This window comes from Mesoplodon densirostris, chromosome 16, assembly GCF_025265405.1.
Source record: "Mesoplodon densirostris isolate mMesDen1 chromosome 16, mMesDen1 primary haplotype, whole genome shotgun sequence".
NCBI classification, from domain to species: domain Eukaryota; kingdom Metazoa; phylum Chordata; class Mammalia; order Artiodactyla; family Ziphiidae; genus Mesoplodon; species Mesoplodon densirostris.
Window position 1 is genome coordinate 80,603,224 of NC_082676.1, and position 12,937 is coordinate 80,616,160.

The following is a 12,937-nucleotide window of genomic DNA, read 5'->3' on the forward strand; positions in this document are numbered from 1 at the left end:
AGACTAGATAAACATAGGCGTAAAGTTGCTTAATACTTGAGCAGAACACTGCATTGGAACCTTCTGAAAATCTGACCTCTTAAAAAAAATCTAAATGGAATGGTCTTATATTTTGCTTATTATTTGATTTCATAATTATATGTGCTAGGTTAATGGATAAATGGGTAAGAAATGACACATCATTGTTTTACAAAAATATTTAAAATTTATTTCTTTCCCTCAAACAAAAAATTAATGTAAAAACGAATAAATCTGTCACTATTTGAGTTCGTTCTTATTGCAGAGTGTCTTGAGATAGCTTTATTTGATGGTGTTTAATTTAATTAAAATTATCATTATACTTTCTTGTTACATTGTCCTTTGAAATTGTTGAAATTGCCTAAATAACATTGTTCTATCTCTAGTTGATAAAATGGAGAAACCAAAAGATTAATTTAGATACAGAATGGAAAAAAAAGGATCACATACGTACTTCATTTTATTAGAAGGAAGCATATTGTAAAAATATTCATTTGAAGACAAAAAAGAGAAAAATAGTAAAATATTTCAATTTTCATACCATAATAAAACAGTAATAAAGTCTGTCTTTATATGAAAGAACATATTGTGATATATATGTGTGTGTGTGTGTGTGTGTGTGTATGTACAGCATGATCATTACCAATTTTTCTTGAACTACTCTGGCATATTATATTGTTATATATTATTTAATGTCTTTTATTTTGTTTTCTTTCGAACAGCAAATGCCAGTCTTCTTGGAGGTGGAGGTGGTAAGTCCTGAACAACACTTAAAATATATTTTATTACTACACCAACCATAAAATGTTTAGTAAGTTCTGTGATACTTTAAAGAAAATTAATTTTGCTGTAGTCATCAACCACGCAAATTATAATCTTAGAAAATTGATAATAGAAATATCTTGGGTTTGCCTAAATGTTATTTTAACTGACTTCAAAATATGCAGAATACTGTTGTTCTCATCAAGCTTTATATTTCTATCTTTGGCATAAACTATAGCAGCAATAAGCTATTGAGATGAACACACATATAGTAGATGATAGTCACTTTTTAAAAAAATTTATTTTATTGAAGTATAGTTGATTTGAAATGTGTTAATTTCTGCTGTGCAGCAAACTGATTCAGTTATACACGTATATAAATATATATATGCATTCTTCTTCATATTCTTTTCCATTATAGATTACCACAGGATATCAAATATAGTTCCCTGTGCTACACAGTAGGACCTTGTTGTTTATCAGTTCTATATATACTAGTTTGCATCTGCTAAGCCCAAACTCCCAATCCATCCCTCCCTCACACCCCTGCCACCTTGGCAACCACAAGGCTGTTCTCTATATCTTTGAGTGTGTTTCTGTTTTATAGATAAGTTTATTTGTGTCATATTTTAGATTCCACATATAAGTAATATCATATGGTATTTGTCTTTCTCTTTCTGACTTACTTCACTTAGTATGCTTATCTCAGGGATCATCCATGTTGCTGTGAATGGCATTATTTCATTCTTTTTTATGGCTGAGTAATATTCCATTGTGTATATATACCACATCTTCTTTATCCATTCATCTGTTGATGGACATTTAGGTTGTATGTATGTCTTGGCTATTGTGAATAGTGCTGCTATGAACATAGGGGTGCATGTATCTTTTTGAATTATAGTTTTGTCCAGATATATGCCCAGGAGTTGAATTGCTGGATCATATGGCAACTCTATTTTTAGTTTTTTGAGAAACCTCCATACTGTTTTCAATAGTGACTGCATGATAGAGTCACTTTTAATATGAATTTTAACACAATACATCTGGAGACTTGTGGTTTTTATCTTTTTTTTTCATAATAATGACTAAAAGCATTATGACTTTGTAGCCTGAGAGCTTAATATATCAGTGACTTACTGTGAAAAATAAAAAAGAAGTTGGTAATGGCATTTTGCTTTTTCTTTCTTCCTTTTCAGAGTAGAGAGAGAAAGATCAAAGTGAGATGAGGAAGAGAGAGATTTCTGTACTAGGAGTTCTTTCTTGATAATAAAATCTTGTAACTATTTATTATTTTTATTTCTAGGTTGAAAGATGAAAGCTTACCTAGCCCCAGTCTATACTACATGGTAGGGGAGGAACAAAGTATACAGTAGAATGGGGTCCTTATCATTTAGGACCCAGATAGACATAAATAGGTTTGTTTTCTCTCTCCCTCTTCCTCTTGCTCCCTCTTTTCATGTATGTGGTTGAAATAGATATGATTATACAGAGCTTTAGGTTTTTAGAAAACAAGTTAGAACTTGTTTACTTGATCCCCAACTTTTAAGAAATGTTATCCTTTGTAAATCATCATCAGGAGGTTTCAGCTTAAATTTTATTTGAAAATTAAAATTTTTACCATTGTTCCCATATAAGAATCAATAGGTTTTTAAAAACAGAATGTTGGAAATAGAAATGATAGAAAATAGTTTAAACTAGAAAGTGCTCTTCATATTACCACATGTCAATGCACATTCTATAGCAGAGTATTTTTCTTCTTCCCCAAATTACTTTAGAAAATATAAATATACGGGGTTTCTTCTTCTTCTTCTTCTTCTTCTTCTTCTTCTTCTTCCTCTTCCTCTCCCTCTCCCTGTCCTCCTCCCTCCCCCTCCCCTCCCCCTCCCCTCCCCCTCCCCCTCTCTTCTTTCTTCTTCTTCTTTTGGTATTCTTTGGGAACTAGAAGAGAAATTTTCCTTGGGAATGTACTGGATTCCCGATAAATTTTTATATCTAGGTTTCTTATAATATGTGAAGGAAACATTAAAATAAGTCATTCATAGTGACGATTTTCTTACATGACATATTAGTATTTTAACAAATTTGACTAGTACTGTTAAATAGGATAAAAAAAGTTAAAATTGAGTCTACATATACAAATCTGTCTATTTAAAACAGCAGACAAATTAGCTAGAGAGTTAATTTATGGTTCTTGGCTATTTAAAAAGAAACTGAATTGACTAATTATATAAGTTAAAATCACTTTAGCTTCCCATAACAGAAAACCCCCAAATAATAGTGACTTAAAGGAGATAGAAAAATGTTTCTGTCCCCTGTGAAAGTAGCTTAGATGTAGACTAGAGTGGCTGTGCAGTAATCCCATCCTGTCATCAAGTGCTCAAGCTCTGGCTTTTCTGCTCTTCCTTCCTACTGTGTGGAACTCAGGGTCCACAGAGGCTGCTGGACTCTAGGCATCAAAAATATGGGGGTCAGGAGGAGTAAGAAAGGCAAAAAATCAAAAAGGTGGCCCCTAAAAGACAAGCCAGTTTTCTTTAAGCAGCTTTATCTGATGTCTCATATCCTTGAATTGATCAAATGTTCATTCATGGATAATATAGTTTTATGCCAGGAAGAAATGTGCTCATCAAAAAGAAGCAGTGCTCTGTTTTCTAAGGAAGAACGGGAGGGTGGAGGTTTGGCAGGCAATGAGCAGTCCCTGCCATTGTGGGAAGGTAAGCTGCTGTTCAGGTACCCTTGTCAAGCTGCTTTGTTTCAATATATGTATACATGGTTGGTGTGTATAGAATCAACTCTAGTGAGTTGGCCTGTATTTCCTTGTGGTTCCTTCAACCTGTGTGGGAAGATACAGTGTACATTTTTAGCAATGGCAAGACGTTCAGGAATGGGCAAACTCAATGTTCTGTTTACCTGAAGTATATACTTGACTGTCCTCTAGGTGGTTGATTTTGCTAAATGCAGTTATTTGCCATAATTTCTCATTTCTGAATTCTAAAATTAGCAACTCAATATCATCATAAAGATAAATTATAAGTATTTAAGATGGCTGTAATTTCTTTCATTAAAGTAGGTCATTGACAGGTTTAATTCATTTATGCACTTCTGGAGATGTCAAGATTGCTCTAAAATACATGTCTGATTTTTGGAAAGCTGCATTTAAAACTTAAATTTAAGGAATATTTTTAGCCTTCTCTGAACTGATTTTTGGCCTTTTGATCCTGTGACAAATCTTATTAATCCTGTCAGTGATATTTGTACAGCAACAGCTAATAATCATCTAATAAGGAGCCTAGAACTGATACAGTCCTGTTGGATTTGATCAATGATTCCTTTTATTGACTTGAATTAATATACCTTCAAAAACCTCTAAAGGAGATAATTCTTTGATTGACTAAACAATTTGATCAAGAAAATTTGGGACCACATAAAAAAATAATAATAGTACCTTAAATACCAATTTTTCAGGTTCTCAGGAGGGCTTCCCCCCAGTTCTGTATAAGTTGCACTTGAGATTTAGGCAAAAATCAGTCTATACAAAATTGTATTATCTATAATCTTAGCGTTTTGCTTTTTTTTTTTTTTTTTGGAGTGCTCATGATCAAGACAAGAGATCTCCTAAGAGGAAATTTTAAAAATGGTCACAATCACACACTCAGTTTTAATTTTAAAGTGAGAGAATCATTTCACATAGGTGTGGATTTTCAGCTTTGGGCCAGAGGTCACTCTCTTTAGGAACTTAGTGTCACTTAGTGTCATTGTAGTGAGTATAAGTGATAGGGCTTCAACTACCTAGTCATATCAGTTAAAATACTTGGTAAAATGGATCATCTATGTATTTATGTCCCAGATATGTTAAGGGCAAATAAATATACTAATATTTAAGTAAGAATGTGGCTGGTCTATAGTGACTGGATTCTATCTTTCAGGAAGCCTTTATATAATCTATGTAATGGTATAATATCAAAAAAACCTTAGAAGTTCTATTAATTTTTACAAGCTCTCCATCATTGCTCCCAGTACTAACCTGCATAGCAGTATAGCACATTTAGATATAAAACAAGTAAATTTAATTTTCTCATTTAGTCCTTTTCTTAGTCAGGGTAGGCTATATTATGCTGTGGTAACAAACCTAAAAATCTTAGTGGTTAAAACAATAAGGTTAATTTCTTGCTCACATCAATGTCGAGTAGATTGGTGGCTGTTCTACTCAGGCTCTCCTACAGGTGGTGACACAGAGTCTCAGGTTGCTTCTCTATCTTGTAGCTACTCTATGTGGTATGTGGCTCCAGTCACAAAACAGGAAGAGACAGCTGGTGGATCTTGTGGGATGTATTTACAGAGCAGTTCGTCAATGGCTTATGTCACTTCTGCCCACATTCCATGGGTCAGAATTCAGGCAAGTGACCCCCAACCTAACTACAAGGAAGCCTGGGAAGAATGGAGTCTTCCAGCATTCCCAGGAAGAGGAAATGGTGTGGTAAATACATAGCACTGTTTCGACCACAATACTCAAATGAGATCAGTGTTATTCATTATTATTATTACTTTAATCACTGAGGGAAATGTGACTTAGGGAGATTTAGTGACTTCTTCAAGGTCACACAGCTTATAAAGTGCAAAGGTCCAATAAGAAGACAGGGTTCTTGACTCCCACTCAGGGCTCGTGCCTTTGCTCTGTGATTTTTTGTTTTTTTAACATCTTTATTGGAGTATAATTGCTTTACAACGGTGTGTTAGTTTCTGCTTTATAACAAAGTGAATCAACTATACATATAAATATGTCCCCATATCTCTTCCCTCTTGCATTTCCCTCCCACTCTCCCTACCCTACAACTCTAGGTGGCCACAAAGCACCGAGCTGATCTCCCTGTGCTATGAAGCTGCTTCCCACTAGCTATCTATTTTACGTTTGGTAGTGTATATATGTCCATGCCACTCTCTCACTTTGATCCAGCTTACCCTTTCCCCTCCCCACATCCTTAAGTCCATTCTCTACATCTGAATCTTTATTTCTCTCCTGCCCCCAGGTTCTTGAGAACCATTTTTTTCCTAGGTTCCACATATATGCATTAATATGCGATATTTGCTTTCCTCTTTCTGACTTACTTAATTCTGTATGACAGTCTCTAGATCCATCCATGTCTTTACAGATGACCCAATTTCATTCCTTTTTATGGCTGAGTAATATTCCATTGTATATATGTACCATAACTTCTTTATCCATTCATCTGTCGGTGGGCATTTAGGTTGCTTCCATATCCTAGCTATTGTAAATAGTGCTGGAGTGAACATTGTGGTACATGACTCTTTTTGAATTATGGTTTTCTCATGGTATATGCCCAGTAGTGGGACTGCTGGGTCATATGGTAGTTCTATTTTTAGTTTTTTCAGGAACCTCCATACTGTTCTCCACAGTGGCTGTATCAATTCACATTCCCACCAACAAGGCAAGAGGGTTCCCTTTTCTCCACACCCTCTCCAGCATTTACTGTTTCTGCATTTTTTCATGATGGCCATTCTGACTGGTGTGAGATGATACCTCATTGTAGCTTTGATCTGCATTTCTCTAATGATTAGTGATGTTGAGCATCCCTTCATGTTTGTTGGCAATCTGTACGTCCTCTTTGGAGAAATGTCCATTGAGGTCTTCTGCCCATTTTTGGATTGTGTTGTCTGTTTTTTTTTTTGGTATTGAGCTGCATGAGCTTCTTGTAACTTTTGGAAATTAACGCTTTGTCAGTTGCTTCATTTGCAAATATTTTCTCCCATTCTGAAGGCTGTCCTTCTGTCTTGTTTATGGTTTCCTTTGCTATGCAAAAGCTTTTAAGTTTCATTAGGTCCCATTTGTTTATTTTTATTTCCATTTCTCTAGGAGGTGGGTCAAAAAGGATGTTGCTGTGATTTATGTCATAGAGTGTTCTGCCTATGTTTTCCTCTAAGAGTTTTAGAGTGTCTGGCCTTACATTTAGGTCATTAGTCCATTTTGGGTTTATTTTTGTGTATGTTGTTAGGGAGTGTTCTAATTTCATTCTTTTACAGGTAGCTGTCCAGTTTTCCCAGCACCACTTATTGAAGAGGCTGTCTTTTCTCCATTGTGTATTCTTGCCTCCTTTATCAAACATAAGGTGACCATATGTGTGTGGGTTTCTCTGGGCTTTCTATCCTGTTCCATTGATCTATATTTCTGTTTTTGTGCCAGTACCATAATGTCTTGATTACTGGAGCTTTGTAGTATAGTCTGAAGTCTGGGGGCCTGATTCCTCCAGCTCCACTTTTCTTTCTCAAGACTGCTTTGGCTATTCGGGGTCTTTTATGTTTCCATATAAATTGAGAATTTTTTTGTTATAGTTCTGTGAAAAATGCCATTGGTAGTTTGATAGGGATTGCATTGAATCTGTAGATTGCTTTGGGTAGTAGAGTCATTTTCACAGTGTTGATTCTTCCAGTGCAACAACGTGGTATATCTCTCCATCTGTTTGTATCATCTTTAACTTCTTTCATCAGTGTTTTACAGTTTTCTGCATACAGGTCTTTTGTCTCCTTAGGTAGGTTTATTCCTATGTATTTTATTCTTTTTGTTGCAGTGGTATATGAGAGTGTTTCGTTAATTTCTCTTTCAGATATTTCATCATTAGTGTATAAGAATGCAAGAGATTTCTGTGCATTAAGTTTGTATCCTGCTACTTTACCAAGTTCATTGATTAGCTCTAGTAGTTTTCTGGTAGCATCTTTAGGATTCTCTATGTACAGTATCATGTCATCGGCAGACAGTGACAGCTTTACTTCTTCTTTTCCAATTTGTATTCCTTTTATTTCTTTTTTTCCCTCTGATTGCTGTGGCTAAAACTTCCAAAACAATGTTGAATAATAGTGGTGAGAGTCGACAACCTTGTCTTGTTCCTGATCTTAGTGGAAAAGGTTTCAATTTTTCACCATTGAGAACAATGTTGGCTGTGGGTTTGTCATATATGGCCTTTATTATGTTGAGGTAAGTTCCCTCTATGCCTACTTTCTGGACGTTTTTTTTCATAAATGGTTGTTGAATTTTGTCCAACGCTTTCTCTGCATCTATGAGATGATCATATGGTTTTTCTTCATCAATTTGTTAATATGGTGTATCACATTGATTGATTTGCATATATTGAAGAATCCTTGCATTCCTTGGATAAACCCCACTTGATCATGGTGTATGATCCTTTTAATGTGCTGTTGGATTCTGTTTGCTAGTATTTTGTTGAGAATTTTTCCATCTGTCACTGATATTGGCCTGTAGTTTCATCAGTGATATTGGCCTGTAGTTTTCTTTCTTTGTGACATCTTTGACTGGATTTGGTATGAGAATGATGGTGGCCTCATAGAAGGAGTTTGGGGGTGTTCTTCCCTCTGCTATATTTTGGATAATTTGAGAAGGATAGGTGTTAGCTCTTCTGTAAATATTTGATAGAATTCGCCTGTGAAGCCATCTGGTCTGGGCTTTTGTTTGTTGGAAGATTTTTAAGTCTCAATTTCAGTGCTTGTGTTTGGTCTGTTTATATTTTCTATTTTTTCCTGCTTCAGTCTCAGAAGGTTGTGTTTTTGTAAGAATTTGTACATTTCTTCTACGTTGTCTATTTTATTGGCATATAGTTGCTTGTAGTAATCTCTCATGATACTTTATATTTCTGCAGTGTCACTTGTAACTTCTCCTTTTTCATTTCTAATTCTATTGATGTGTGTCTTCTCCATTTTTTCTTGATGAGTCTGGCTAATGGTTTATCCATTTTGTTTATCTTCTCAAAAACCAGCTTTTAGTTTTATTGATCTTTGCTATCGTTTCCTTCATTTCTTTTTCATTTATTTCTGATCTGATCTTTATGATTTCTTTCCTTCTGCTATGTTTGGGTTTTTTTGTTGTTCTTCTTCTTCTTTCTCTAATTGCTTTAGGTGTAAGGTTAGGTTGTGTATTTGAGATGTTTCTTGTTTCTTGAGGTAGGATTGTATTGCTATAAACTTCCCTTAGAACTGCTTTTGCTGCATCCCATAGGTTTTGGGTTGTGGTGTTTTCATTTTCATTTGTGTCTAGGTATTTTTTGATTTCCTCTTTGATTTCTTCAATGATCTCTTGGTTATTTAGTAGTGTATTATTTAGCCTCCATGTATTTGTATTTTTTTACAGATTTTTTTCCTGTATTTGATATCTAGTCTCATAGCGTGGTCAGAAAAGATACTTGATACAATTTCAATTTTCTTAAGTTTACCCAGGCTTGATTTGTGACCCAAGATATGATTTATCCTGGAGAATGTTCCATGAGCACTTGAGAAGAAAGTGTATTCTGTTGTTTTTGGATGGAGTGTTCTATATATATCAAGTACGTTCATCTTGTTTAATGTATCATTTAAAGCTTGTGTTTCCTTATTTATTTTCATTTTGGTTGATCTGTCCATTGGTGAAAGTCCGGTGTTAAAATTCCCCTACTATGATTGTGTGTTACTGTTGATTTCCCCTTTTATGGCTTTTAGCATCTGCTTTATGTATTGAGGTGCTCCTATGTTGGATGCATAAATATTTACAATTGTTATATCTTCTTCTTGGATTGATCCCTTTATCAGTACATAGTGTCCTTCTTTTGTCTCTTGTGATACTCTTTATTTTAAAGTCTATTTTATCTGATATGAGAATTGCTACTCTAGCTTTATTTTGATTTCCATTTTCATGGAATATCTTTTTCCATCCCCTCACTTTCCAGTTTGCATTTGTCCCTAGGTTTGAAGTGGGTCTCTTGTAGACAGCATATATCCGGGTCTTGTTTTTTTTATCCATTCAGCCAGTCTCTGTCTTTTGGGTGGAGCATTTAATCTATTCACATTTAAGGTAGTTACCGACATGTATGTTCCTATTACCATTTTCTTAATTTTGGGGGGTTCGTTATCGTAGTTCTTTTCTGTCTCTTGTTTTTCCTGCCTAGCAAAGTTCCTTTAGCATTTGTTGTAAAGCTGGTTTGGTGGTGTTGAATTCTCTTAGCTTTTGCTTGTCTGTAAAGGTTTTCATTTCTCCGTCGCATCTGAATGAGATCCTTACTGAGTGGAGTAACCTTGGTTGTAGGTTTTTCCCTTTCATCACTTTAAATATGTCCTGCCACTCCCTTCTGGCTCGCAGAGTTTCTGCTGAAAGATCGGGTGTTAACATTATGGGGATTCCCTTGTATGTTATTTGTTGCTTTTCCCTTGCTGCTTTTAATATTTTTTCTTTGTATTTAATTTTTGATAGTTTGATTATGTGTCTCGGAGTGTTTCTCATTGGATTTATTCTGTATGGGACTCTCTGCACTTCCTGGACTTGATTGACTATTTCCTTTCCCATATTAGGGAAGTTTTCAACTATAATCCTTCAAATATTTTCTCAGTTCCTTTCTTTTTCTCTTCTTCTTCTGGAACCCCTATAATTCGAATGTTGGTGCGTTTAATGTTGTCCCAGTGCTCTCTGAGACTGTCCTCAATTCTTTTCATTCTTTTTTCTTTATTCTGCTCTGTGGTAGTTATTTCCACTATTTTGTCTTCCAGGTCACTTATCTGTTCTTCTGCCTCAGTTATTCTGCTATTGATTCCTTTTAGAGAATTTTTAATTTCATTTATTGTGTAGTTCATCATTGTTTGTTTGCTCTTTAGTTCTTCTCGGTCCTTGTTAAAGGTTTCTTTTATTCTGTCCAGTCTATTTCCAATATTTTGCATCATCTTTACTATCATTACTCTGAATTCTTTTTCAGGTAGACTGCTTATTTCCTCTTCATTTGTTTGGTCTGGTGGGTTTTTACCTTGCTCCTTCATCTGCTGTTTGCTTCTTTGTCTTCTCAATTTGCTTAACTTTCTGTGTTTGGGGTCTCCTTTTTGCAGGCTGCAGATTCATAGTTCCTGTTGTTTTTGGTGTCTTCCCCCAGTGTCTAAGGTTGGCTCAGTGGGCTGTGTAGGCTTACTGGTGGAAGCGACTGGTGCCTGTGTTCTAGTGGATGAGGCTGGATCTTGTCTTTCTAGTGGGTAGGACTGCATCCACTGGTGTGTTTTGGGGTGTCTGTGACATTATGAATTTAGGCAGCCTCTCTGCTTTTGGGTGGGGTTGTGTCCCTGTCTTGCTGGATGTTTGGCATAGGGTGTCCAGCACTATAGCTTGTTGGTCATTGAATGGAGCTGTGTCGATGGAGATCTCTGGGAGAGCTTTTGCCGTTTCATATTATGTGGAGCTGGGAGGTCTCTGGTGGACCAATGTCCTGAACTTGGCTCTCCCACCTCAGAGGCACAGACGTGACACCCAGCCAGAGCACCAAGTCCCTGTGAGCCACACAGCTCAGAAGAAAAGGGAGAAAAAAAGAAAGAAAGAAAGAAAATAACATAGTTATTAAAATAAAAAATAGAAAAAGATTATTAAAAAATTTTTTTGAGTAATTTAAAAAAAAGAAAGAAAAAAGAAGAGAGCCACCAAACCAAAAAACAAATCCACCAATGAAAAGAAGTGTTAAAAACTCTACTAAAGCCAAAAACAAAAAATATAAACGGACGGACAGAACCATAGGAAAAATGTTAAAAGCAAAGCTATACAGACAAAATCACACAAAGAAGCATGCACATACACACTCACAAAAAGAGAAAAAGGAAAAAAAAAAATCTATATATATTTTAAAAAAAGGATGAGAGCCACCAAATCAATAAACAAATCTTCCAATGATAATAAATCCTAAATACTAAACTAAGATAAACATAAAACCAGAAACAAATTATATGCAGAAAGCAAACCCCAAGTCTACAGTTGCTCCCAAAGTCCATGGCCTCAATTTTGCGATGATTCGTTGTTTATTCAGATATTCCAAAGATGCAGCATACATTAAGTTGATTGTGGAGATTTAATCCACTGCTCCTAAGGCTGCTGGGAGAAATTTCCCTGTCTCTTCTTTGTTCACATAGCTCCTAGGGTTCTGGTGCAGTGGTAGGCTGCACAGGCTCCCAGGAGGGGAGGTGTGGATAGTGACCTGTGCTTGCACACAGGCTTCTTGGTGGCTGCAGCAGCAGCCTTAGCGTTTCATGCCTGTCTCTGCTGTCCGCGCTGATAGCCGCGGCTCACGCCCATCTCTGGAGCTCTTTTCCACAGTGCTCTGAATCCCCTCTCTTCGCGCACCCCGAAACAATGGTCTCTTGCCTCTTAGGCAGGTCCAGACTTTTTCCTGGACTACCTCCCGGCTAGCTGTGGTGCACTAGCCCCCTTCAGGCTGTGTTCACGCAGCCAACTGCAGTACTCTCCCTGGGATCTGACCTCCCAAGCCCGAGCCTCACCTCCCAGCCCCCACCTGTCCCGGCCGGCAGGTGAGCAGACAAGCCTCTTGGGCTAGTGAGTGCTGGTTGGCACTGATCCTCTGTGCGGGAATCTCTCTGCTTTGCCCTCCGCACCCCTGTTGCTGCACTCTCCTTTGTGGCTCTGAAGCTGCACCCACCCCCGCCACCCCCGTCTCTGCCAGTGAAGGGACTTCCTAGTGTGTGGAAACTTTTCCTCCTTCACAGCTCCCTCCCAGTGGTGCAGGTCCTGTCCCTATTCTTTTATCTCTGTTTTTTCTTTTTTCTTTTGCCCTACCCAGGTATGTGGGGAGTTTCTTGCCTTTTGGGAAGTCTGAGGTCTGCCAGCGTTCAGTAGATGTTCTGTAGCAGTTGTTCCACATGTAGATGCATTTCTCATGTATTTGTGGGGAGGAAGGTGATCTTTACGTCTTACTCCTACACTATCTTGAAGGTCTCTCTGCTCTGTGATTTTTAATATATCTTTGCTGTTTAGATTTGCCTTTTCTATGCAAAAGTAGGTAACTCTGTTCACACCAGGAAAAATTAAGGAGAGCACAGGAAAACGTGCAGCTGAGATATGGATGATGCTTTCCTTGGCTATTTTTCACAAGTCTTAAGCTCAGTTGATAATTTGAAACTACATACAATAGCACTGTCTAACGGTACCTCTGGATTGCCGTCCAGATTCATATACCTTTTTTGTGTACTTGAGGTTTAGTCTTAGAGCACATTGCATTTTTAAATACGTATTCACTCATCTGTAATAAACATGTTTTACATGCACAAAGTCCTGTGATGTCATACTTTTGGAATATATAATAAAAAAAAGCCTTTGTAGCCAATCTTAAATTATGTCAAGAAG

At 36.7% G+C, this 12,937-nt stretch overlaps 1 protein-coding gene across 3 annotated transcripts in view; it reads left to right on the forward strand.

Moving 5' to 3' along the window:
- The window catches only part of MACROD2 (mono-ADP ribosylhydrolase 2), a 1,992,245-nt gene that overhangs the window by 429,386 nt on the left and 1,549,922 nt on the right, over positions 1–12,937 (forward strand). For all 3 annotated transcript variants that reach the window (XM_060078113.1, XM_060078114.1, XM_060078115.1), the window contains exon 4: positions 741–770. In XM_060078113.1, coding sequence (XP_059934096.1) covers positions 741–770 — 30 coding nt within the window. The remainder of the gene's footprint in view (positions 1–740; positions 771–12,937) is intronic.